Source organism: Oryctolagus cuniculus, chromosome 17 (assembly GCF_964237555.1).
Source record: "Oryctolagus cuniculus chromosome 17, mOryCun1.1, whole genome shotgun sequence".
Classification (NCBI taxonomy): Eukaryota; Metazoa; Chordata; class Mammalia; order Lagomorpha; family Leporidae; genus Oryctolagus; species Oryctolagus cuniculus.
Genome location: NC_091448.1, coordinates 14,877,526 through 14,903,276, shown reverse-complemented (window position 1 = coordinate 14,903,276; position 25,751 = coordinate 14,877,526). Strand labels below are relative to the sequence as shown.

The window sequence follows — 25,751 nt, the reverse complement described above, 5'->3', positions numbered from 1 at the left end:
ACGATGATGCAGATGATAGCAGTAGTTAGTATTTATTGATCACATTATCTGTGCCAGAGTCATTCCAAGTATTAACTCAGTCTTTACAGCAGCCCAGTGTAAGTAACTGTACTTAACAAAACTGAGACACCTCAGGTTACAGATTAGTAAGTGTTGAAGTAGAGATTTCAGGTCCTCAGTGATCTTCATTCAGAACTTGAGCCATCACATAATAATATGCTGTGTTCATGGACTTTTCAGCTTTAACACAGTTTCATGCGTTCATGTATATACATGTACTTGTATGCAGATAATACATGGTCAACTTTGGGCATACTCTGACTGCATTTCTGATTCTTAGGGTTAAATCCCAGGACAAGTATTACAGGGTTGAAGGGCATAAACATTTTTAAAAGATTCTTTATTACTGTACCTTTCCTCACAGAGCATAAGTAACTTTCTAAGTCACCCAGTTGCCACTACAGCTCCCTCTTCAGTTTTCAGTATAATGAGGCCCACTCATTTTCAGTTCTCACAGCTGTCTATGTTTGTTTTTTAGGACCGAGGAAATAACAACAATGTAATGAGCAATTATGAGGCCTATAAACCCTCCACGGGAGCTATGGGAGATCGGCTGACAGCAATGAAAGCAGCTTTCCAGGTCTGAGACAAGCCTTTTGTTTTGTTTAAAAAAAAAAAACAAAAACCTTTAGCATTAGCTCCTGGGCAGTGGATGAGGGTGCCCTTGTCTTCAGAGATGGTGACTAGGCTTGTAAGCTTGATACTAGATTTCAGCCCTTCTCTTTCTTGCGTTTCAAGTACAAACTTAGTAGTTTATCCAGAGCTGCAGGTAGAGAGCAACAAAAACCCCTCGTTCTGGTTGATACCTGCTGCAGTCACACCTAGAGCCCAGGGCCATTTCCTTCCCTGTCTCAACAGCCTGTGGTGTTGCCCACCTCCAGAACTGTCACAGAACTGGTTGAGAGTAATTGCCATTTTTTGGCTAAGACAGGTTTGATTCAGTTATCTTGTGAACTCTGAACCTATTTTTCATGAACACCTTCCATTCTGGTCGCTAGCTGGCATCCAGTTATCTACCTGGGCCTTAATGTATACTTTTTTTTTTTTTTTTTTTTTTGACAGGCAGAGTGGATAGTGAGACAGACAGACAGACAGAAAGGTCTTCCTTTTGCCGTTGGTTCACCCTCCAATGGCCGCCATGGCTGGCGCGCTGCGGCCAGCGCACCGCGCTGATCCGAAGCCTGGAGCCAGGTGCTTCTCCTGGTCTCCCATGGGGTGCAGGGCCCTAGCACTTGGGCCATCTTCCACTGTCTTCCCGGGCCACAGCAGAGAGCTGGCCTGGAAGAGGGGCAACTGGGACAGAATCCGGCGCCCCGACCGGGACTAGAACCCCGTGTGCTGGCACCGCTAGGTGGAGGATTAGCCTATTGAGCCGCGGCGCCGGCCCTTAATGTATACATTTTATCTGTCTCCAGACTGATGGTTTCAGTTTGGCCTCAAGACTTTTTCCTATATCTTTAGTAGAGGAACACAGAAATCCTGGCTTAGACTTCAGGATCTGTTTTTCAGATTGGAGAAAGGTAATGTGATAACAGAATTCATATATTTACACCCCACCAAGGTATGGAGCTGGGCCCTATCTGAGCAAACTTCTGACGCCCAGTACATTCAGTTACACTAAGCTGAGTAGATAGAAACTAAATAGCCTGTTCGTTTCTGGTTCTGCTGTCAAACTGAAAGGTTTTTTGTTTGTTTTCAGTGTTTAGATTTTTGTATTGTAAACAGATTGTAGACTATAAGTGTTGAGCTGCTATGTACATAGATGCTTTGTTCTACCAGTCAGGTGGTAGAAGGAAATTTTGCGACATTGAGCTGTGCTGTGGGGCCATCAGGATAACCTAGTCACTTTGCCAGTATAGTGTCTATGTGCATTTGTGAAGCTTATAGACTCAGTTTTCTTGGACTTGCTGTCACACCCATTCCTGGTCTTTCTCTTTCAGTCACAGTACAAGAGTCACTTTGTTGCAGCCAGCTTAAACAACCAGAAGGCTGGAAGCTCTGCTGCTGGGGCAAGTGGATGGACCAGTGCAGGGAGCTTGAATTCTGTTCCCAGTAATTCAGCACAGCAGGGCCATAACAATCCTGACAGCCCCAGCCCCAACACCACCAAGGGTATCCCAAGCTTTGGCAACAGTGGGAACGTCAGCAGTGCCCCGGTGACCTACCCTTCTGCTGGAGCCCAGGGAGTCAACAGCACTGCTTCAGGAAGTAACAGCCGAGAAGGGATTGGGGGTGGCAATGGGAAGAGAGAGAGATATGCTGAGAACTGGGGTGGCAGCCGTCATAGCCATGGAGAAAGCAGCAATCGGCATGGTGATAGCCTTCGTCATGGAGATGGTGGTCGCCATGGAGATGGATACCGCTACACAGAAAGCAGCAGTCGTCATACTGATGGCCATCGGCATGGGGAAAACAGGCATGGAGGAAGTGCAGGCCGGCACGGGGAGAACCGGAGTGCAAGTGATGGTCGGAATGGGGAAAGCAGGAAAGAAGGTTGTAATCGTGAGACCAAGATGGACCCCAAAGTGGACAGCAGCAAGCTGGACAAGGTGGACAAGACGGACAAGACAGACAAGACGGACAAGACAGACAGCAAGACAGATAAGACAGCTGATGGTTTTGCTGTCCCAGAGCCACCTAAACGCAAGAAAAGTCGGTGGGACAGTTAGAGGGTGTGCACAAAAGTGTGAATCAGTTGTCTTTAATTTTATTTTTAGAAAGATTTTGGAAACTAGGTGTCTCAGGGCTGGGTCGGGGTCCAAAGTATGAGGACCCCCTGCCCTTAGTGGAGAGCTGGAGTTTGGCGACTGTCCCTTCATCTGAGTCATTTTTTCAGATGTTTCTGTGGGAAGCTGCTTTGGTCCCTGGATGCAGTGAGAGCAAGCTGGGAAATTTCTTTGGGTTTTGGGTGAGTTGTCATGAGGGTAAATGGAGGATACCTTGGGAGAAAGGGCCTTATATAGGGCACAAAACTCACTCTAGGTTTATATTATATGTAGCTTATATTTTTTACTAAAATGTCACCTTATAAACATCATAAAAATCAAACCTTTTCTTAGCTGTATGGCCAGGCAATCCCTTTTAGGAGTTGGCTTCTGCAAATCCAGTTGAGTTGCTGAAGGGAGAAGTGGGATTCTGAACAACTGTGGGTGCTCGTGTTCCCAGCCAGCTCTGAGACATGCAGAAGGTGCAGCCTGCAAGACCTCGGCCTGGAGGAGCCCCAGAGCCACTGTGCAGCAAGGGATTGCTCCAGGCCTGAGATGTTGCTACATTTAAAATGAAACCCAACAATGGCTTTTAAAGTGTCTTCTATTTCATTGTTTTGTTTTTTAAACTTGCCCCAGTGGTAGAGAAGTCTTTTGCTGAAATGATTTTGATGATTTTTGTTCTATCTTGTTTATAAAAGGAAAAATACACAAACTTCAGATTTTGTGACTTTGTGAAGGTTTCTTTAAGATGTGCATTCCTCTGCTTGCTCTCTAGTAAATGTTTTACTACTGAGACCTGTGGATTGTTGTCATTTCTACTTCACAGTGAGTCAGCACATGGAGACAGAACAGTGCAGCAAAGTGGGAGGGAGCAGCCTGGGAAGACGCTTCATCTCTCCTTGGCTTTATTCAGCTCATGGGGCAGGACAGGGGAAGACTGGGAGACCACCTCAGGATATCAGCAAGTTCTGAGAGTTTTATCCAGCACCCCGTCATTGTCCTCCCTGCCCAGCTCTAGGCAACCATCCCAGTGTCTCCAGACAGCTGGGATTCAAGTGTGCGCACAGCTGGCAGCAAGGAGACAGGGAGCCACTCCAGTCTGTTCCGGTCCTCAGGCTGGGCCTGTGCTCACTTCCGTTTGTGTTTTTTCCTCTGTTCCTTGCGCTGCTGTGCTCTCTGGTCCTTCTTCATCCTTGAGTCCACCACTTTGAAGTGGCCTCTGACTCCAGCTGGCCGCCGCACCTTGCGGCCCACACCTTTTTTGGCTACAACATAGGTGACTTGGCGTTTCTCCTTGCCAAGCCCTGCCTTCTTGTAGAGACTACAAAGAGAAGACGACAGGTTAGAGGCTCTCTTGCCACCCTTTTTAAACCTATGCCCTTGGGGTGTCCTCCCCCAATTACCTTCGCAGCTGTGCCACTTTCTCGCGCTCTGAGATGTCCACGGTGTTCACCACAGCTTCTGCCTTCTTCTTGGTCTGCTCCAGCTTCTTCAGCATCTGGGAATGTATTTCAGTCAGGTAACCTCTTCCTCCTCCCTGCTCCACCCAGCTCTCACCTCAGCCGGCCCCCACCACTTACCCTCCGTTTCTTTCTAGCCTTGGCCTCAGCCACTTTCTTGATGGGACGTGCATTGATTTCCTTCCAGCGTTTCCGGTAATGCTCCACGTCCTTCTTGTCAATAGGCAACTGCCGGATCCGGTGCTGTTTTTCCTCCTGCACAAACCACTCTGGAAGTTCCTCTTCATCCTCATTGAAGGTATACCTGGGCGTGAGAGGGCACCAGTCTTAACACCAGCCACTCCCCGTGTTTTAAAAGAAACCACCCACTTAGCCGCTTGACTGTCTGGCCCCGTTACCGGTTGAAGGAGTTATCTATGAGGTCTCGCTTGGCCTTTTTAGAAGAGGCTATCACAGCACCTAGAGCCAGGCCTTCAGGGTCCAGTATCCGACGTTTCGCTAGACAGGGAGAGAGGAAAGTCAGAGCTTGATTTCCAGCGCTGACACTTCACTGGCTTCCTCTCATCTGTACTGAGCTCTCACCTGGGTCCTCGATAGGCACCACCTCGAACCCAGCATCATCTGACTTCGGCCCCCGGCGTCGCTTCTTACCACGGGATGGTTCCCAACTGTGGTGGGGAGAGACTAAGTGAATTCTACTGTTGCCCACACTACATGCCCAGCTGACCTCAACCCTGCTTCTAAAGACCACTTAGGGAACCTACAGAAACCATGCCATCCAGGCTGTGCCCAGGCTGATTAAAGCAGAATCTTAGAGAACGGAGTGTCCAAACCACTGCTGCCTCTTCCCCATCCAGCTGCACCACTTACCTCCCTTCATCCTCACTGCTACTGCTGTCACTGTCTGAGCTGTCATCTCCCCCACCAGGGCCAGGGGCAGCGTCTGTCTCCAGAGGAGCCGTCCTCACTTCAGAGGCCTCTTCCCGGCACCGAGACTGTCTCTGACTCTTCAGACTGGAAGGTGCTGGTGGCGGCGCTGGCTGCTGCTGCGCCTTCCGACGGCTCTCGTTTAACAGCTGAGCCTGCCCGATCTCCAGGGCCTCATCTGCATCGTCCTCGATCCCACTGAAGCCGTCCTGCGGTAGGGGACACTTAGCCATCTCTCCCGGGAATCCCAACTTCCTATGAGTCTTGGCCTCAGCACCTCACCTTTGAGAACCACAGGTTAGCCTGTTCTTCCTGCAGTACTGTCTTTTCTTCCAGTGACACCAGCAGTGGATTCTCCCCTTCCTCTTCTTTATCATCTTCTACTTCAGCAAACTGCACACTGTAGACCCAAAGGGAGACTCAGGGATCCTGAGTGCTGGCAGGCCCCACCCTGCCTGCACCCGGACTCTGGGTGAGGGTGGCTCTCACACTCTTACCGCTTCTGTTCCTTCAGACCCGGAGGTCCCCTGACTCCTGCCAGCTCCTCTGGATCCAGGTCACTGTCCAGAGACGCATCCTCCTCCTCCTCCTCCTCTTCCGACACATAGATGTCATCCCGTGGCAGATCGGACAGAAATGTGTCTGCAGTGCTCATATCCCCTTGTGTTACTTCCTCTAACAACTGAAATTCAACGAAGAGGTCAAGTGTTTTAAAGGAACAGGGTGCTTCTTTCTCATGCTCATGTCTTAGTTGTAATCAACACCGTGGCAGATCCATTCCAAGGTACTAACCTGTCTCATTCAGTTGTCTTATCGTCAGTGGTAGCACAAGGAAGTGTTACTGGGAAAGTACCCCCATGGCCCACACCATGGCCCACATAGCAGCAAATCTTAAAATGTTCTAAAACATTGGTGTTCCTTTTTTTTTTTTTTTTTTTTTTTTGACAGGCAGAGTGGACAGTGAGAGAGAAAGAGACACAAAGGTCTTCCTTTACTGTTGGTTCACCCTCCAATGGCCGCTGCGGCCGGTGCACCACACTGATCCGATGGCAGGAGCCAGGTGCTTCTGGTCTCCCATGCGGGTGCAGGGCCCAAGCACTTGGGCCATCCTCCACTGCCTTCCCGGGCCATAGCAGAGAGCTGGCCTGGAAGAGGGGCAACCGGGACAGAATCCAGCGCCCCGACCGGGACTAGAACCCAGTGTGCCGGCGCCGCAAGGCAGAGGAATAGCCTATTGAGCCGCAGCGCCAGCCTGGTGTTCCTTTGTTTTTAAAGATTATTTAAAATAATCCTCCACCTGCAGCTGGCTCCTCTTCTGTTCCAGCTCCCTGCTATGGCCTGGGAGAGCAGTGGAAGATGGTCGAAGTGCTTGGGTGCCTGCACCCACGTGGGAGACTTGGAAGAAGCTCCTGGCTCCTGGCTTTGGATCGGCTCAGCTTCAGCCGTTGCAGCCATTTGTGGAGTGGCCCAGAGGATGCAAGACCTTTCCCTCTCCCTCTTCTCTGTCTGGAACACTACCTCTCAAAAAAATAAAATAATCTCTAAAAAAATTATTTATTTCACTTGAGAGGCAGAGAGAACTCTCATCCACTGGTTCACTCCCCAAATGCTTACAGTGAGCTGCACCAGGGTCAAAGCAGGGAATTCAACTCAGTTCTCCCATATGATGACAAGAACCCAATTACCTGAGTCATCACCACGCCTCCCAGGGTCTGTATTGGCAGGAGATTGGAGACAGAAACCAGAGCCAGAGTCAGGTCCAGGCACTCCGATGTGGGGCTGGATGCCTTAGTCTCCAGGTTAAATGTCTACTCCCCAGCTTTCCTTTAAAATTCCTCTCAGAAGGCACCTCTGTCACCTCCTGGGAAAAATCTCATATATGCGTCTTGATTCTCTACCAAATAAAGGTGGGTAGGTAACATAGATCTAACAGAAATGTTTCACGTAGATCAACTTAGAGGAGCCAGTGCTGTGATGTAGTGGGTAAAGTCACCACCTGCAATGCCGGCATCCCATATGGGCGCCAGTTTGAGTCCAGACTGCTGCACTTCTGATGCAGCTCTCTGCTATGGCCTGGGAAAGCAGTAGAACATGGCCCAGGTGCTTGGAAGACGGGGAAGAAGCTCCTGGCTTTGGATCGGCTCAGCTCCAGCTGCTGCAGCCAACTGGGGAGTGAACCAGCCAGCGGATGGAAGACCTCTCTCTGCCTCTCCTACTCTGTGTAATTCTTTCAAATAAATAAATCTTTTAAAAAAAATCAACTTAGAATAACCTCAAAATGTATTTTCCTCATGGCAAAGATAGCTTTCATTTGTATGGCCACTGTAGGTACTGACAAAGATAGGGGCTGTATGCCTGACTACTGCCTAATGGAGCTGGGACGAGAAGCGAGCCTGCAAGAACCTAGCCTGCGTCTCTCTAGGGCCTCTAGGGGAAAGGTGACTTGGTTAAGACATTCCCACATAAGAGCCAGAAAAGCTCTCTTTTTCATGACTCATTTTATGAGAAAAGATGTTCTCTAGGAGGAACAGAGTAGCATGCGGCAGCCCAATGCAAGGCTAACTTGGTCTTAGAAATCCTCTCTACTTGTGCTTATAACCCAGGTGCCCTGGTTCCCTGTATTATAACCACAACTGTTGGTCCTAATATTCCAGCTCCAGGAGAATCAATCCGCATCACACTCATAAACCCGGATTTCATCATTTTAGGTGTATGTTTGCTTTGGCCTTTGAGTTACTGTTTTGTACCCCAGTAAGCCCCTCACCAAGTGATTTAGTGGGTGAAGTAGGCACCTGAAGCCCAGCATCACTCAGCACAGAAGACATCGGTCCCTCCACCTTCAGTCTCCTCAGTCTGTCCCGAGCCCCTGCTCACCTGGTGGCCCCGGATGGTACGCAGTGAGAACATGCCAGTCTCCCCCTCATCTGCAATGGAGACCCCAGGCAGATCCATCTTCAGCTCCACGCGCTCCCGCTGCTTTCTCTGCTCACGCAGCAGCTTCTTTTTCTTTCTGAAGGGATAGGTTAAGGGGTTACACCTGCCCAGCGCTGAAAACTCCCTTTCCATGTCTGTCCTCCTCCCACCTTCACACTCTGCAATTCTGCAATGGGGCTCCCCCGGCCCCTCCCCACACCATTTCTTAGATTTTTCTTAGACCTCCCAATCCACTGGTTCAACTCCGCAGATGCCCATAACAGCCAAGACTCCACCCAGGTCTCCCACATGGGAGACCTTGACCATCACTGGGTATTCATTAGCAGGAAGCTGGAGCCAAGCCAGGCGTGAAACCCGTGCACTTCAGTGTGGGATGATATCCTAACCCACGGCTCTACCACTTTAATCACCTCTTTAATTCTGCCACCTCCTGGGCTTTCATCTCTGCCAGAGTCCGGTTTAATTGCTCCTCTTCCTCCTCCTCTTTAGAGGGCTGCCTTGTGATCCCAGCTGCTGACTCCTCCTCCTCCTCCTCACCTTCTTCCTCTCCTGAGCTGAGGCTGACAAAACAGTCCAAGGAATCACGTCATTTTCCTAGGCAGGGGCTTCGTCGAGTCGACATCTACTTGGTTCAGCTCCGTCCTCACCTGATGTCCAGTGCCTTTGCTTGCTCTTTCAGCTTCTTGGCTACGTGTCGCCGAAGCTTTGTTCTCCAGTTCAGGAGGGACCTGCCACAGAAATACCATGACTGATCTCAGCTCTCCCTTTGTACTTGCGCTCTCCTGCCAGAGGCCCCCACCTCACACCTCTAGCACAGCACAGCCTGTGTGCAGAGGTCCAACATCATGGCTTCCCTGGGCCTTTTCCTCCCTCCAGGGTTCCTGGCCCCTCTGGCCTCGCGACCGCATACCTGAGTTCCTTGCGCCCCAGCACCTTGATGTCCTGACAGCATGCCCGTACGTCCTCGGTGGTCGCCGGATGCTGTGCCAACTCTTCATCATCTAGCGAGATCTGTTTGAGGGAAGTAAAGGAGTTGGAAGATCTTCAGGCCGTGTTTCTGGGGTTCTCTTTCGTCCCTCAAAGTCTGGGAACTCACCTCACTGGCTTTGGAGAGGAAGTCGACAGGGTTGGCAGCCCGGAGGAAGTCAGTGACGGAGGCACGGTGATAGAGAGTGAGGTCGCCCTCTGCGTAGCCTTCAGCCTTAGGGAGGGCAACAGAATGGCTGGCAGTCCCTTGCAAGGCATCTCCAGGCCCGCCAGGCCCAGTCTCTCCAGGGCTCCAGGACCCTACCCCCCAAACGCACCTTCGGCTTCTTCTTAGTCACCAACTCAGTAACAGTTTTAGCCTGAACTTCAACCTCCTTGAAGGCAAATTTAGGATCGAAGAATTTACTGTCAACCTTGTCAGGAGCCAGGAATCCTACAGTGATGAGACACAAGTGTGTTTAGGGGCAGGCTTCGTGGTACACGAAGTTAAGCTGCCACTTGGGACACTTGCATCCCACATCAGGGTGCCAGTTTGAGTCCTGGCTATTTCACTTCCAATCCAGCTTCCCGCTAATGCATCCTGGGAGGCCGAAGTGGCATCAAGTGCCTGGGCCCCTGCCACCCCCAGGTAAAGTCCTGGGTTCCTAGCTTCGGCCTGGCCCCAGCCCTGGCTGTTGTGTGCATTTGGGAAGTGATTCAGAGAAAGGAAAATCTATCTTTGCAGCTCTGCAGATAAAAATAAACACTTCAAAACACCTGTGCTTCAGTAATTACGAGGCTAAGTCAACAAAAGAAGGACGTGAAGGCCACCTTGGCATACAACAAAGATCTCTGCAGATTCATGGCGAGAGGCTTGGGGCTTGGTAGCCTGGACACGGCGGAACAGCTGCTGGAAGATCCACAGCAGCGGCTGATAGTCACGGGACCGGAAGACCTTCGTGATGAAGTAGCCACCGCGGGCCAGAAAATCACACGCCAGGCGCAGAGCCATCAGGGTCAAGTGGGCTGTGGGAAAGAGCCGTTCAGCTGAGAACCTGGGCAGCCTGAGAGGGCACGCCCACCTCGCCTCCAGGCCCCACACTCCCTGCACCTTGCGAGTAAGCATCGTGAACCCAGCTGGCCCCAACGTTGGGGGCCCCGTCATTGAGCACGACATCAACCTTCCAGGTCTTCAGCTCCTTTCTCAGGGCCTACAGAAGGAAGGGGATTACTGCATCGGAGACAGGGAATGGCTCCCAGTGGAGTCCCTGGTTCCGCCTCTGGTGCCTCGGGTCATTTGTTGGGTGCCCACTGTGAGTCAAATCCTATCACAGGCACAGGGAATACAACAGTAACAATAACAGACCTGCTTCACGGAGCCTACAGTGGGACAGCGAGTCCTCTGGGAAGAACCTCACTGAAGATCTGGAGTGGACACCAGGATTATCACGGTCTTGTCACAGATTTGCTCAAAGTATGGTAAATGGGGAACGTTTCACCTCTGCGGCATCTGGGGGACGTGCGTGTTTGCACGTCACAGGGACATGAGGATGGGGCTTCTCATTACCTGCCTACAGCGTTCTGTCGTGATGTCCTCCTGCAGTGTCACCACATTGGGGAGAGGCTTGATTGGAACCAGGTCCACTCCTGGAAGACACGAGGTCAGAGCATTCTAAAGGCTTAGCATGCTACAGGGCGGGGAGGAGGGACATGGAGGATCAAGTTAAGGCTCGTACACCCACCCCTACCATCCATCCACCCCCCGGAGAGCCTCCAGTCACTCACCCACAATAAGACTGGACACAGGCATAAACTTGGCAGCCACCTGCAGCCTATGAAAGAAGACACACTTAGGACGGTCCCTTCCCGTCCCCTGGTGTTGGGAGCCCTTGCCAAGTGCAGTGGTCTTCTGATGTCCTAAGTACACATTCCAGACAGTCCCTAAGGTTTAGGAGATCTACACTCTCAGACGTAGAGGACTCCAGCTAGGACGACCGCACTGAAGGTGGGCGGATCCTAAATCCCTCCCAACGCCACTCCACGGTCGACACCCGGAGCGAGCGCGCACAGGGATACGCACCACCCTCCTGGCGCCGCACAGAGGTCCAGCAAGGCCCGGGCCTTCTGCAGGAACTGAAAGCGGCGGTTCAGCTGGATCAGCTTGAAAGCCGAGCGGGAACGGTAACCTGCGGGCGGCGACGGGACTCATCAAGCGGCGGGGCGCCTTCGCCCGCAGGATCCCTCCGACCTCACAACCCACCACCCCGATGCTGGGAGAGAGGAAGCGAACCAGGCCCAGCTCGTTCTCCAGCTCGCTCGCGGACGCCGCCAACCCTGACTCACCCGTCTCCTTTGCCAAGTGATAGAACTTGTCTCGCCGGCTCTTGCCGACTTTGCCCTTCTTGCCCATGGTGGGACGGCAGAGCGTCACTCAAGCTGCGGAGAAGCAAGTTGTTGGGAACGCCCCTCCCGGGAGCACGACATCCGCCTTCCTAGGAGCCCGTCCCGCGGCAATCACCCTGCGAGAAGCGGCCCGCACGGTCACGGCGCCTCCGCCACACTTGCAGCCGCACATGGAGGCAGCAAGCACACTTCCACTTCCGCTTCCGCTTGCGACCCTGCGTCCCTGGCTCCAAGTTTTCCGCCATTTCGGGAGTGGCCGTAAGTTTTTCTCTGCTACTTATCCCAGTCATATAAATTGAACGTTGGCACCAGAAAGTCAGATTACAAGAAATAAAAAGTTTCAACAGAGCAACATTTAGAAGTCCTATTCCTTCTTCACGCCTTTCCTAAGCTCCTGGACTTTAGCACCCGCCCTTCCCAACATGTCTCCCTTTATTTATTGTTACCTCGTCGCTCACACCCTTCCCCCCGCCCTTTGATCCGGAACTTCTCTTCCGGGTCATCAGCCCCTGCCCGCCGGCTCCACTTCCGCGCCTGCGCGCCAAGGGACCTCGGAGGCCGGCGGTCTCCGCTGAAGAGGGAAGATGGCGCTTGACGGACCGGAGCAGGTACGGCGGCGGCGGCGGCGGCGGCGGCGGCGGCCGGGCGGGGCGGGGGACCGGATGCCTTGGCGGGCATTGTCCGAGGTGGGAGCGGGCCAGGGCCAGAGCTTCGAGTGGGCACTGGGGTAGGGTCGTAATCCAGCCCGGGCCCTGCTTGGGCCCGGATCTGCTGTGTCAGCGCCGCCCCCCGCGAGTTGCCGGTGCTGGGAGAGAGGCTGTTGTAGAAGCGGAGCCCTGGAGAGCAGTGGTGGGCGCGGGAGCCAGGGCGCCCGTCCTCGACTTTCTCCGGCTGTGGCGGTGACGCCTTGGCAGAGTGCTTGACTGTGTGCGTGAGCTTTATCTCCTGAGCGTCTGGGAGGTGGGCGGCGTTCTCACCGTCCGTAGTTACAGGAAAGCGGGGGACCCGGAGGCGAGGGATGAGGGTTCAGAACCGGGTCGCAAGCCGCCGAGGCCCAGGCTGATCGTACGGCACGGAGCTGCTTGCTCTAAGCTTTCTGGGGAAGTGCCCTGGAGGTAGCCCTGCCCGGTGGGTGTGCGGTCTATGGAACACCTGCCCTACGTTTTCAGATGGAGCTGGAAGAGGGGAAGGCAGGCAGCGGACTCCGCCAGTACTACCTGTCCAAGATCGAGGAGCTGCAGGTGAGGGCGGGCGGGGGGCGGGGTGGGCGGGGGGCCGCTCTCCTCAAGCTCTGGACCAGTGCGGGAGGGCGTGCAAGGAGCGTGTTGGGATGCGCGAGTGTAGGAGTGTAAGACACAGGTTAGCCTCGCGTTCGCAGCCAGGAGTCAGATTGTAACAGAAGAGGGGCTGTTGGCCGAAGCCCATCCCTTTTGGAGGAAACCTGGATGAAAGGCTTTTTAATTTCTTCATTTCATTTTACTTGAAAGACAGATCTTCCATCCACTGGTTTACTCCTAAGTGCCCGCAACAGCCAGAGCAGGGCCAGGCTGAACCCCGGGGCTGGAGACTCCATCCAGGTCTCCCACGTGGATGGTAGGGGAGTGCTTGAGCCGCCAACCTGCTGCCTTCCTCGGTGCACGTTAGTGGGAGCTGGAGTGGAAATCGGACCCCGGACTCAAACCAGGCAGAATCTCTTACCAAAGGGAAGACGTGGGGACCGGTGTTGTGGCCTAGCGAGTAAAGCTGCCACCTGCAGCGCCGGCATCCTCTATGGGCACCGGTTCAAGTCCCGGCTGCTCCACTTCAGATCCAGCTCTGCTATGGCCTGGGAAAGCAGTATTAGAGGGCCCGACATTGGGCCCCTGCACCCGCTTGGGAGACCCCAAAGAAGCTCCTGGCTTTGAGGTGGCCCAGCTCCGGCCGTTGTGGCCATTTGGGGAGTGAACCAGTGGTTGGAAGACTTCTCTTTATGCCTCTGCCTCTCTAACTCTGCCTTTCAAATAAATAAATAAATTTTTTTTTAAATGCAACAAGTGCGCTTGTCCAAATAGCTATGCCATAGAGATTAGGGAACAGAGAATAAGGAAAATAATATAAATGGCATAGGGGAAGCCACAAGGAAAACTTCTGAACTCTGGGTGCATTTGCAGGTATTATATGGGTATTTGGTTTTTCATTGTTAAGATTTTATTTAGGGGCCAGCGCTGTGGCATATCTGGTAAAGCCGCTGCCTACAGTGCCGGCATCCCATATGGGCACCAGTTCGAGACCCAGATGCTCCTCTGATCCAGCTCTCTGCTATGGCCTAGGAAAGCAGTACAAGATGGCCCAGGTGCTTTGGCCCCTTTACCTGCGTGGGAGACCCAGAAGAAGCTCCTGGCTTCGGATCAGCGCAACTCCAGCTGTTGGCAGCCATTTGGGGAGTGAACTGGGGGATAGAAGACTCTGTCTCATTCTGCCTCTCCTTCTCTCTATAACTCTTTCAAATAAATAAATAAATCTTTAAAGAATTTATTTGAAGGTAGAGTTACAGAGAGAGGTCTTCCATCTACTTGGTTCACTCCCCAAATGGCTCCAATGGCTGGAGCTAGGCTGATCCAAAGCCAGGAGCTTCCTCTGTCTCCCACAGCGGTGCAGGGGCCCAAGCATTTGGGCCATCTTCCACTGCTTTCCCAGGCCACAGCAGAGAGCTGGATCAGAAGTAGCCATGACACAAACCGGCGCCCTTATGGGATGTTGGCGCCACAGGCGGAGGCTTAGCCTGCTACACCACAGCGCCAGCCCCTATTGGGCGCTTTTGTGTGTGATTTTGTTTGTTCATCTCAATAGTCTGACAGCAGAGTAGTTGATGCCATACCCTTGTGAGCCTGTTAGCAGGTCCCTTTGACGGCAGCTGGGCTAGAGCGCTGGCTTCTCCCCCTAAAGACCTTCCCACTGTATCCTGTTGCCTTCCCAACAAGAAATTCACTAATTAAGTGGATTGAAGTTAAATCACAGTGAAGTCAGCTGTAACTTTTCCCATTAGATGCTGTTGGAAAGCAGCCCTGGGCTCCAGGGGGCTCTTGGTGGACGGGACAGGGCGCTGGCATCAGACGAGAGAACCAGCGTGCAGGTGCCTGTACCCTGCCCTCAGCTCACACCTGTCGGAGGGTCTGGGCCAAGATCCTCCCTTCTGCCTCTGCCCTTGGATAATGGGATTTGCCTCTTGTTCTCCACAGCTGATTGTGAATGATAAGAGCCAAAACCTTCGTCGGCTGCAGGCACAGCGGAATGAGCTAAATGCCAAAGGTGAGGGGGAGTACGGGCAGCTGCACGAGGGCAGTGCTCGTGGTTTCTTGCAGTCCCAGCAGGCTCCTTGTAGCCCCTTAAAGACGTGACATGGGGGGGGGGGGGGGCTCAAAAAGGCTTCCTTCACAGCTTCAAAGCGGCATTTAGTTCATGCTAAGTTGAACTGAGGCAGAAGCTGCACGATTGCTGTTTGTCTGCTGTCTAGTTCGCCTACTGCGGGAGGAGCTACAGCTGCTGCAGGAGCAGGGCTCCTACGTGGGAGAAGTCGTCCGGGCCATGGATAAGAAGAAAGTGTTGGTCAAGGTAAAAGCAAGGCCCCAGGTCTGGCTCCTTGCCCACTGCATTCCCATATGCCCTGTTGGCTCCAGGACTCCCACAGGTCCTCTTGGGTGGGGCCGTGATGCATGGGCAGGGAACATCACGAGCCCTTTCTTAGGTGCATCCCGAGGGCAAGTTTGTCGTAGACGTGGACAAGAACATCGACATCAATGATGTGAGTGCCGCGGGTTGGGAGGCGGGGAGGGCGGGCGGCCCCTGTCACGCCACTTCCTGAAGCTCGCTCTCCACTCAGGTGACGCCCAACTGCCGGGTTGCACTCAGAAACGACAGCTACACTCTGCACAAGATCCTGCCCAACAAAGTGGACCCCCTCGTGTCACTCATGATGGTGGAGAAGGTGCCAGACTCCACCTACGAAATGATCGGGGGACTGGACAAGCAGATCAAGGAGATCAAAGAGGTGATCGAGCTGCCTGTCAAGCACCCTGAGCTCTTTGAAGCCCTGGGCATCGCACAACCCAAGGTGAGAGGACTCCTGTCCAGCACAGACCAGACGCAAGGCTGGAATAAGCTGTAGCCCGCTTGGACGGCCGGAGCTGCTGGGGGCGATGTGGGTGTGTCTGGGGGCGGTAGGGGCAGGGTTGGGTATATAGGCGCTAGAAGGGACACTGGTGTTCATCTGCACTTCTGCCAAGAGCCCTTTAGATGTTTATAACGACATTTGGGGGCCATACAAAATGATCAGCTTAACAAGTAGTCTGCTCTAGGCTTTTTGAATTTCATGTCCCACCTGTGGTTGCCTTGGCAGGGCCAGACCAAACGGTGCCACATGGGTGCTGTCCCCCACCCCTGCTGTAGCATCTGGCAAGGTGTGCAGCACTCAGTACCCACCAGATGGGATGCAGTGGTTTCCTGCCCTGAGTCCTGCTGCTTTTCTAGGGAGTGCTGCTGTACGGACCCCCAGGCACCGGGAAGACTTTGTTGGCCCGTGCTGTGGCTCATCACACCGACTGTACCTTTATCCGCGTCTCCGGCTCTGAATTGGTACAGAAATTCATCGGAGAAGGTAATGGCAGCTAGGAACCCTGAGTGAGAACCAAGGTGTGTGTGTGTGTGGGGGGGGGGTCTAGCTCCCTGATGCCCGGCTTCTGTGCTCAGGGGCAAGAATGGTGCGGGAGCTGTTTGTCATGGCACGGGAACACGCCCCATCCATCATCTTCATGGACGAAATCGACTCCATCGGCTCCTCGCGGCTGGAGGGAGGCTCTGGAGGGGACAGCGAAGTGCAGCGCACGATGCTTGAGCTGCTCAACCAGCTGGACGGCTTCGAGGCCACCAAGAACATCAAGGTGAGGTGGCCGTGGCCGTGGTCATGGTCGAGCAAGGACGGCCCTCAGGGAGAGCTTATGTGATCTCACCCCCTTTCTCTGTGCAGGTCATCATGGCTACTAATAGGATTGACATCTTGGATTCCGCTCTGCTTCGCCCAGGACGCATCGACAGAAAAATTGAATTCCCACCCCCCAATGAAGAGGTTTGTGACGGGCAGTACCTGGGCATGGCTCTGGGACAGGCTGTGGGGCTCAGTCCTTTTTCTCTTCCATCTCTAGGCTCGGCTGGACATCTTAAAGATCCATTCTCGGAAAATGAACCTGACCCGGGGGATCAACCTGAGAAAAATTGCTGAGCTGATGCCAGGAGCGTCAGGGGCTGAAGTTAAGGTGATCAGAGACTCAGGGAAGGAGGGCAGGGTAGAAGTTCTGGGCCCTGGGGCCCAGTGGTAGAGCCTCAGCTCCCTTCCCCTGTTCAGGGTGTGTGCACAGAGGCCGGCATGTATGCCCTGCGGGAACGACGAGTCCATGTCACCCAGGAGGACTTCGAGATGGCAGTTGCCAAGGTAGACGCCTCTGACTTCCTGCATTTGCTATTGATGGCGCTGGAGCAGTGGGCCAGGGCCTGTGCTCATTACCGGATTCTCTCTCTCAGGTCATGCAAAAGGACAGTGAGAAGAACATGTCCATTAAGAAACTATGGAAGTGAGCCCTGCATCCTTGGTGTGGACCCCTCAAATAAAGCTCTGTAGGACAAGCCTCTCCGCTCTGTTCAAATGACCAGGTCTGGGCACCACCAATAAACAAAAGGATTTATTTGGAAATTTCCAAACCTGCCAGAAGTGGCACTTGCCAAACCCTAGGCCCACCCTCCCTACCAAGCTCCAGAGGGCAGCAGAGGGTCCTGGCGGGCCCGCCCCGCCCTCCGGCATCCTAGGAGATGATGGCGGCTGGAGCCGCTTGCATAGATTCAGGAAAGAAAGGAAGGAGGCACCAAACAGGGCTCCCTGAAAAATCCCGACATACGCCTGTACAAAATAAGTGGCTCCCACATAGAAAATCCTGCTCCCAAATAGTGCAAATACCCAAAGGAAAGGAAAAAACCAGCAACACAGCTGGGCTTCTAGGAATGACAAAGAACTTTGGTTTCAGGAGGTTAGGAAGAGTCTGGGCTGCCCCTCATCTTCCTTGCCCAGCTCCCCCAGCCAGCTCTCCCGCTCGCCTGGGGAGGGGCCTGTAAACATGCAAACCCAGCGCCTTTGGTTCCAAAACAAAGCACAGCCTCCAGGCCTGCCTGCAGGGGGCAGAGGAGACATCCTGCGAACCCAATTAAAGCCAACATGGAAAGTAAGGAATAAGGCTTTGGGAACCAAGCAACAAGGAATCCTACCACTACATTTATGAAACTAAAGTTGGGGAGTAGAGTGACAGACAGCCCTCGCCCCCCAGCCAGGCCCCGGTGGATGGTCCCCTACTAGGCTCCCGGGGGGAAGAAGGAAGCGATCCCTGAGCAGTTTAGGTCAAGCGGATTCCCAGCACCTGTTCCAGTTCCTGCCGCCGCTGCTGCACCTAGAGGAGGAGGAGACCATGCTCAGGCCCCTGCTGTTCACAGCCGAGAAGGGCAAACAGGCAGTGCCTCACCTTGGCAAAGATGTGCCTCCCCACTGCTTCCTGGGCCCAGGGCTGGTGGTAGAAAGCAGCTCGCCTCTCCTCCTCGGGATTGCCAATCACATCAGTGATGATCTGCCGAGAGCCAGGAGGAAAGCAATGACATTGGTCTGATTGCCCCTGGAACTGGGGGGTGGGGGTGGGGGGGACCATCATGGGGGCTTCCCCTTCAGGAAGGAGGACTACACCTTGAGGTCCCGGCGCTGGGAACGGAGCCACTCCTGGATGAAGTCCTGGGGGTCGGTGCTAAAGCTGAGCATGAAGTCCCTCTGGGTTTTCAGCTGGTTGATGGACTCAATGGTCTCATGGATCTGGGAAAAGGGGTGCATGTGTCAGACTGGCCCTCAGCTTTGGGGGTCTGTTCCCAGGCCTAAAGTTGAAGGGCGGCACCAGAGAGCCCATCCTGCAGGTGCTGCAGGCACAGAGGCCAACAGCTGCCTGCCTGCACCTGAGCCACACAAGCTTGTGGAGGCGGAGGGCCCACCTTGACATCAAGGGATGCGATTTCCTGCTGATTGGTGGTAGAAGCCAGAAAATTGCTCATCTGGGCTTTCAGTGGGTCGTCCACTTCCACATCTATGTCATAACAGGCCGTCTTCTTCTGGTCATTAGGGTCCACACTGAGAGCACACAAAGGGAGGGGGTGTCTGTGCTGTCCCCCTGGGCCACACCAGTCTATACACACACTTGGGGAGCAGGAAACCAACCCGTAGCGTCTGTGGCTTCAGATGAAAGCAGAGGTGAATCTGCTTCCCATCCCCCTCCTTCCAGTTACCTAATGACGTGGTTGATAACAATGGGATCTGGATGCTGCAGCAGCCCAGCCAACTTCATGGGAATCTCAGAGAAACGGAGTCGGCCACAACTGAAGATCTGGAGAGGGGGAGAGAGTCCCGAAGACTTGGTGATACCTGAGGGTTTGACGGGTTCTAGGACCACTGGGCTGCAGGGCAGCAGCCTCCGGGCAGGGGCTGAGAACAGGATGGCAGCATCCGGCTAACCTGGCGGAAGTAACGGTTGCAGTTGATGTACTCGCGCTCGTGCCCATCCTGCAGCTGGTTGTGTTTGATGTAAAGCCACAGGGCCTGCATGATGGCAGCCCTGGTCTGCGTGTGCACTCCTAGCAGCCTTGCCAGTCGGGGGTCCAATTTGTACTGGGGAGGCTGGAGAAGAGGGAGGGAGGGGGTGGTTCTTGTAACAGGGCAGGGACAAGAAGGGCTCAGAAGCGCCTGCTCCCCTCCCATGCCAGTCCCCAAGGCCCAGCCATACTCCGGGCTTCTGTCACCTGATGATCCAGCATGAGCAGGAGGGTGCACTTCACATTGAGGTCTCCAGGCCGTTTCACCTGGAAGCCATCTGTCTCCTGGGTGGTGGGCATCCGGTGCCACTGGCAGGGAGGAGGGAAGCGGCTGAGCATAAGGGGTGACCATGAATAAACTCCTGGTCCTCCAAAGGCACCGAGGCCATTTCCCTGCTGGCGTGCCAGCCCCAGGCTCCTTCTCACCTCCACCAGGTGGTTGTCAGGCCCGTACAGCTCCTTGTCCAACTCGATGACGAGGCTCTTAAAGAATGAAGAGAACTTCCTCTTCTGTTTGCTAGGCTGGGCATGGAAGAGAGCGTGAGGGCGTGCTGCTGGGTTCTCTGACAAACTATGCTAAGTGCACAAGGAGGAGCAGTTGTTGCGGCCTGGAGCTCAGGGCACTAAGGACTCGGGAGCCCCAGGGGGAGCAGTCAAGACAGGCAGGGAGAAAGCACTGGATTGTGGCCTGCTGCCAGCCAACAAGGGACTTCTCAGGACGCTCGACTGCCATCTGCAGGGAAGGTGTTCTAACAGTCACACACACCTCCCCCCAGGTAGGACTTCCCTGGGAGACCCCAGGTGTCTGGAACCACTCCTGACCCTCCCACAGGCCTCTTCCCTTCCAGACGCCTCCTTCCCAACTCACATCATCCAGCAGTTTTCCTTCCACTCGGAGTTCCCAGGAAGCCACCTTGTCTCCTGCGGGGGCTGCCCCAGGGGTCCCAGCAGCTGCCCCACTATCCCCTTCGGCTTTGCTGGGACTGAATGTGTTGGAAATGTAGATCCGAAGCTTTCGCTTTTGCTAAGGAGAAGGACAATCAACTAGAGGCGGACCGGCACGATGGAAAAACACTACACAACCCTCCCTGCGAGTGCGTTCACGTTGAGCACTGTGGGCTGCACTGGTGGGCCCCGGGAATCAGCAGTAGTTAACTGCCAGTCCTGGCCTTGATGTTGTGGAGCAAACACAAGCATCGACCACAGGGCCACCACGGTAAGGTCGTCGTGTGACAGATGTACAGGGCACTAGCAAGTAAATCAGACACATCTGGCTCTTATTTTAAATGAAACCCAAACATCTACCCTAGCCCCCAAAGATCCTAGTCTGTGGGGAGGCCTCACCGTGCGGAGGGCTGTCTGGCGGCTCTCGAGGGATGGAAGGGAAGGGAACTACACTTAGCCAACCTCCCGGCCAGCAGCTTTCAAGCTTTTGACCACTATCCGTGAGACTGACATTTTAAACCACGACCCAGAACTCAGACACAGAAATCTCCGAGTGGCATGAAATACCACCTTCACTGTTACGGAAGTACTTCTATACTTTTCTATTTCATATCCATTAAAAACAAGCTGGCCCCCAGCACACGAGTTCATGCTCTACTAACGGGCTGCATCCTGCACTTCAGAAACCTGCTGTAGGCCTAACACAGACCCTGGCTCGGCCCTGGAAAGCCGGCCCCGGGAAGGGCGGAACCGCACGTACTGTCAGAGGCTTCTTGATGGCCTCCTGGATCTCCATGCGCTTTCGAGCAATGGTCTGGTCCAGCTTCCGCTCAAAGGCCAGGAGATCCATGTATGCCTGAGACTCTGGGACGAGCTCCCGGATCTGGAGGGAGGGAAAGGAATGCATCAGCCTGCTTCAGCCACAGCTCTGGCTCTTTCCGCCCTCCTTCCCCTCTGCTGGGGTCGGCACACTCACTCGCTGAGGTAGAACCTTATCTGCCATCTTCCTCCTCTTCAACCTGGGGAGGACAGAAAGCCATTTCAGGGGTCAAGAGTCCAGAAGACACTCACCCCCATCGGCACTTCCAGGTCCCAGGACCCTCCCCCAGACAGCCAGGAATCCTCCTCAGACATCAGATCCCTAGAAAGCCCTCAGCCACCGCTAGAGCTGGCTAACCAGGAAGAGAAAAATGGATGGTCTTACCCTCGGCGCTGGGCAGGCATCGGAGGCTGGGCCTGGGGCACGAGCAGGCGTTTTCGGAATGGATCCATCATGGTGGGTGGCATGCCGGGTCGCAGTGGAGCCGCTGTGCCAAACGGGGAGCCAGCAGGGGGTCCCACCTGTAAGCCAGCCATGGGCATCCGGCTCCCTGGTGACATGCCAGGCCGCTGGGGGAAGTGGGCCAGTGGGGGCGCATAGGTCAGTGGCGGGGCACTGCGGGGCCAGCAGCCCATGCCGTCCATCCTCCACCCTGCTAGCCCAGCCCTGAGCAGCACACACAGCCCCGCTGGAGTGCCAGAACAAAGGAGAGCAGGTGCCTGAGAGCAGGGCGTAAACCACACCTGCCCTGCCCTGCCCTGCCCCGCCCCACCCCGCCCCCGCCTGGCAGCTCTGCTAGCAAATGAGCCCAGGGGTGGGAGGAGAACCCTGCTTACAGAGGGACGGGCCTAGGGAGCTTTCCTGGGTCCACAGCCACCTTCTAGCCTTGGCATGCTATGCCCACTCCCGGGACCAGCCAGCTTTGAGGCACACTTGAGACCCTCAGAGGATCCCACTAAGCATCCCCTTCCTTGTCTGAACCCATCTCAGGGTGCAAGTACGGCACGGGAAGTCTGGAGGCAGTGGCACAGCCAGGCTGAGGGAGATACTTGGATCTAAGCAGGTTGACAAGGCAGAGCCCCAATGCCTGTGCTGTGACCGAGGGAGAGAGGCAGCCGGGGGCCTGGTAAACCCAGGAGGCAGCAGCACCCCGGGTAAGCAACTGCAGGAGGATGGACTGGACGTGGCTCAGCCAGTGGGGGTGGCCTCCAGCACAGCGTGCAGACCATCTGGTCACCATATGGCCCTACCCACAGCCGGGAACTGGACTCTTCTCTTGCCTCCCCACTGTCTCACCCACACCCCGGTGCCAGAAGACCCGAAAGGGGAACTGCGGCGCCTGTGGGAGTGAGAGCAGCTGGCATCTGTGGTCCAGGCACTACCTGGCAGCCAGGACTGGCTCGAGTTCATCTGAGCCCTAGCAATCCCAAGCTAGAGGATGGGGAGATTATCCTGGATGCAAGGGTCAGAGTCAAGAAAGCGTCCGCAGCAGGAATCCGGGTGGCAGAGAGCCGCTTCAGAGTCTGCAGAAGGATTTCCCACCCAAGCCCAGCTCCCCAACATTTCTGTGGCGCCCATCTGGGAGTAACCTCTGCCCCCAGCCCCCTTCTCCACGGCTGCTGCCTGCAAGGCCTGTTTGGCAGCTCTGCCTTGCACACACTGTCCCTGGCAGCTTCACAGGGCTGGCCCCGGGGCCCAGATTATGCAACGAGCACAACCAGCCAGCCGAGCTGGGCTGGGTGGAGACTCACCCCAGATCACAGGACCCTCCCCCACGCCAGCATCGTGGAGACGATTCTCCCCAACCTCTCCTTCCAGCCCGCAACCCATGTTCCCAGCACAGAGGGTCAGATACTTGACCAGACGCACAGGAACACACCCCAGAGCTGTGGGGGGAAGGGCGGAGTGAGAACCAAGAGGTGAGAGCAGAGCGGGGGGCTCTGGGATCGGGAGTCCTGCCGCAGCCTCGCTCCATCAGGAAGGGATTCATTAGAGCTGTTGAAAGCAAGACAACCTACTTCTCCGCTTTAATGAGCCACAGCCAGAGATGGGGGGGGAGGGGGCAGCACTCAATGTGGCCGCAGCTGTAAGCCCAGGCCCCACACATGTCCCAGACTGCAACTTTTTTTTTTCCAGTGCCTGAGACAAGGGAGCAAGCAGCAATTGCAGGGGCGAGCTAGGGCCCTGCGGTCCCCACAAAGCCACTCACTAGGGCGCTCACCAAGCCTGCACCACCACCTAGCCCTCCTGAGCAGGTGCTCCGGAGACAGGAAGTCCCAGGACAAGGACAAGGCGCACAGGCAGGACCTGGAGCAGGTCCCGTGCCGGGCTCAGGGCCCCCGGCTCACCCTGGGCCCCAGGGAAAGGCTGCTTCGCAGCTGGAGTCCCAGTTCAGCCTTGCCAAGCTCCACACCTGGGCTTTGAAGCACCAGTAATTCCAACCCCTTCAAAAAACAACTCAGGAATTCTAAAAAAAGACCTACAACCTACAGCCCAAAACTCTCACCCTCCCTGACTCCTGACATGAAACAGGGTGAGGCAGGCCTGGTGGGGCCCCCTGAACCCCGAAAGTGTGCAGTGACCGCATCACCCGTCCCCCACACCAGCTGTTCCAAGGCCGGCCCCTCTGCTGAGCCGCCAGGTGAGCACGCGGTGCCCCGCCCCTGAGCTGTGGCCCTGCTGCTCAGGGTGTCAGCGGGGCATCCTGAGTTCTCTAGAGCAAAGCCAGCACCCGAGGTTTGGCCTTGAGCTTCTCTGCTGGCGGTGACCACCAGGCCCCCTCTGGAGGGAGGGGGCATCACAGCCCTTCCTTCCACAGGCTCCCTACCTGCCCGGCGTGGGCCTCGACTCCTTGCTCTTAGCTCCCTCTGCGAGTGCTGACAGACAGGAACCCTCAAGTCCCTTCTCCTGAAGTCACACAACGGGACCTGACTCAGCCCGGGGGGCCAGGTTCCCCTTCCCATCTCTCCGGAGGGGAGGAGGACAAAGTGGTGGCCAGGAAAGCCAGCCTCAGTGCCACTCCTAGTGGCCCACAGCCACGCAGCTAGGCCTGGCCACTGCCATCCTCTCAGGGGCATGGGCACTCTTCCCAAGGGCCGCATTGTCTGTTCCAGGTCCCTCCAAGGCCAAAGGCCCAGAGGTTCCCGGGCCAGGTCTCAGCAAACAGGCCCGAGGGCTGGAGTAACTGATGCAGGGACCCCTCAGCCACACCCTGAGTCCAGGAGTCCCCTAGGGAGTAGAGCAAGATAGGAGAGGAGGAGCCCCAGCGGGGCCCCTGGGACCAGGTCTCCCTCTGCACACACCCTCACCCTGTTTTCTTTTACGAAGGAGAGGGAATAAGGGAATACAAAATTCACTGTCCCCAGTAGGCATCGCCCGGGGATGTGAGAGCTCGGGGGTCCTGGAGGACACTCCCTGAGGACCCTCTGGGACCCCTGGCTGGGAGACACAATGAGGGAAGAGACCTTGGGAGACCAGCAAGCGGCAAACGCAGGGTGCATGGGTTAGGATGCGGGGTTGTCAGAACCCGGAGGCCAAGTAAATCGGAGAGGGCAGGGGGAAAAAAAAAGACAGGTATAATTCCTAAGCATTTGGGGCAACCTAAAATAACGGACCGGGAGACCAACCCCGCAGCAGGGCCAGACCGAGTGCTCACACGCCCGCCGTAAGGACCGTCGCGGCTCTGCCTCTCGGTGGCCTTTCGCGCTGCAACGTGAGCCTCTCTCGGACGTCAACCCGCAGGCGTCGGGACAGCGCTGGGAAGCAAACTCCTGCAGCCCCAGCCCGGCTCCTCCACTCAACCTCCCGCCACCAGGACGCCGCCAAGCAGAGAGCCCAGGACACGGTCTGCGCGCGATGGTCTCTCACTGGGCTGGGTCCTCCCTCCAGCCGGCTCGCCACCGCCTCTGGTCTAACCCGGAGTCAAATCCAGTGAAAAGCTCCTGGGTCTGCCCCTGCACACACAGGCTGGACTCCCCCGGCCCCAACCTCAGCCTCCCTGGCGGTGGGAAGCCAGGCCTCCTGCCGCCTCCTTAGCAGCTGGGAGCCATCTCAGACATGCTCCAGCCCTGCCAGTTCCCAACGAGAAAAAACAGGGCAGACTTGGAACAGGACCAAGGCCAACGCAGGGTAACCCCGGTCGCGCGGTGGGAGCCTTGTCCGAAACTTTCCCATCACATCCCGGGAACCCCGGACACGGGCTGCTCGGCCACGGTTCGCCGCCTCCCACAACTCCATCGCTCAGTTACTCGCAGCGCCCGCGCCAAGGAAGCCCTCGGAGCCCCCTCGCACTCCGCCACCGCCATAACCGAGCCGCGGCCAGAGGGCCCCCGCCGGGCCCTCCCCGGCCCCAGCGAGCTCCTGCCGCAGAGTCCTGCGCCCCCGGTCCAGGGGGCTCCCCCAGGGGCCCCACTCGAGGCGCCCTCGCTCCTCTCTCCTCACCTGGTACTGCGCCGCGGGGCCCGCGGGGCCCATGGGGCGGAAGGCGGCGGCCCCAGGGCCCCCCACGCCGCCAGCCGGCCCCGGGCCCCGGAGCGCCGGGCCCGGCAGCATGCCGGGTCCCGCCGGGGGAGGCGGCGCTCCCAGGGCGGCTGCCACGGCGCCGCCGCCGCCAGGGCTCAGCGGGGGCAGCGGGAACCCGCCCGCGCCACGGCCCGACATCGCTCCGTCCCGTCCCGGCCTCCGGGCTCCGCGTCGAGTCCGCTCCGCGCGCTGCGCTCCGCGATCCGGGACTTTCCGATCCTAATTCCGGGTTCCGGGCTTTGTGGATCCGGGATCCGGGATTTCCTAATCCAAGTTCGCGAGTTCCTTTCTGGCCTGGTCTGGGCCAGGGCCGACCCCGATTCCGCTCCTGGCCCGGGAGATTCCGGATCCGGGATAGGCTGC

General features: G+C 55.9%; 4 protein-coding genes across 8 annotated transcripts in view; 2 read left to right on the top strand and 2 right to left on the bottom strand.

Moving 5' to 3' along the window:
* DDX42 (DEAD-box helicase 42) overlaps positions 1 to 3,563 on the top strand; it is a 48,154-nt gene extending 44,591 nt beyond the window's left edge. For both annotated transcript variants that reach the window (XM_008271700.4, XM_070060490.1), the window contains 2 exons: positions 539 to 640; positions 2,001 to 3,563. In XM_008271700.4, the coding sequence (XP_008269922.1) occupies positions 539 to 640; positions 2,001 to 2,729 (831 nt within the window). In that variant the 3' untranslated portion in view covers positions 2,730 to 3,563. The remainder of the gene's footprint in view (positions 1 to 538; positions 641 to 2,000) is intronic.
* A 93-nt stretch (positions 3,564 to 3,656) lies between these two features.
* Positions 3,657 to 11,650, bottom strand: FTSJ3 (FtsJ RNA 2'-O-methyltransferase 3). Its single transcript, XM_002719476.5, has 20 exons — positions 11,399 to 11,650; positions 11,136 to 11,241; positions 10,841 to 10,887; positions 10,623 to 10,702; positions 10,167 to 10,266; positions 9,887 to 10,081; positions 9,394 to 9,509; positions 9,186 to 9,290; positions 9,000 to 9,100; positions 8,737 to 8,817; positions 8,500 to 8,649; positions 8,030 to 8,165; positions 5,653 to 5,837; positions 5,438 to 5,555; positions 5,099 to 5,364; positions 4,811 to 4,896; positions 4,627 to 4,726; positions 4,349 to 4,532; positions 4,172 to 4,266; positions 3,657 to 4,089 (listed from the first exon to the last, which is right to left on the bottom strand). The coding sequence occupies exons 1-20, from the start codon at positions 11,463 to 11,465 to the stop codon at positions 3,897 to 3,899; spliced, it is 2,511 nt and encodes an 836-aa protein (XP_002719522.1). The 5' UTR covers positions 11,466 to 11,650; the 3' UTR covers positions 3,657 to 3,896.
* Positions 11,578 to 17,113, top strand: PSMC5 (proteasome 26S subunit, ATPase 5). 3 transcript variants are annotated; one of them, XM_070060494.1, is made up of 13 exons: positions 11,578 to 11,716; positions 11,965 to 12,066; positions 12,628 to 12,699; positions 14,677 to 14,746; positions 14,952 to 15,049; positions 15,183 to 15,239; positions 15,318 to 15,548; positions 15,965 to 16,091; positions 16,184 to 16,374; positions 16,461 to 16,559; positions 16,636 to 16,746; positions 16,836 to 16,922; positions 17,012 to 17,113. In XM_070060494.1, exons 2-13 carry the CDS (start codon positions 12,043 to 12,045, stop codon positions 17,063 to 17,065), a joined length of 1,221 nt encoding a protein of 406 aa, XP_069916595.1. In that variant the 5' UTR covers positions 11,578 to 11,716; positions 11,965 to 12,042; the 3' UTR covers positions 17,066 to 17,113. The 3 variants fall into 3 exon arrangements, with proteins under 3 accessions (XP_069916595.1, XP_002719523.1, XP_069916596.1); XM_002719477.5 differs by lacking the exon at positions 11,578 to 11,716 and having other exon boundaries at positions 11,949 to 12,066; XM_070060495.1 differs by lacking the exon at positions 11,578 to 11,716 and having other exon boundaries at positions 12,015 to 12,385.
* A 40-nt stretch (positions 17,114 to 17,153) lies between these two features.
* SMARCD2 (SWI/SNF related BAF chromatin remodeling complex subunit D2) lies at positions 17,154 to 25,751 on the bottom strand. Of its 2 annotated transcripts, none has more exons than XM_002719478.5 (13): positions 25,308 to 25,751; positions 21,252 to 21,436; positions 21,024 to 21,066; positions 20,808 to 20,930; positions 19,971 to 20,126; positions 19,529 to 19,624; positions 19,310 to 19,411; positions 19,026 to 19,187; positions 18,800 to 18,897; positions 18,509 to 18,644; positions 18,213 to 18,335; positions 17,998 to 18,099; positions 17,154 to 17,925 (listed from the first exon to the last, which is right to left on the bottom strand). In XM_002719478.5, exons 1-13 carry the CDS (start codon positions 25,524 to 25,526, stop codon positions 17,872 to 17,874), a joined length of 1,599 nt encoding a protein of 532 aa, XP_002719524.1. In that variant the 5' UTR covers positions 25,527 to 25,751; the 3' UTR covers positions 17,154 to 17,871. The 2 variants fall into 2 exon arrangements, with proteins under 2 accessions (XP_002719524.1, XP_069916592.1); XM_070060491.1 differs by lacking the exon at positions 25,308 to 25,751 and adding an exon at positions 24,494 to 24,919.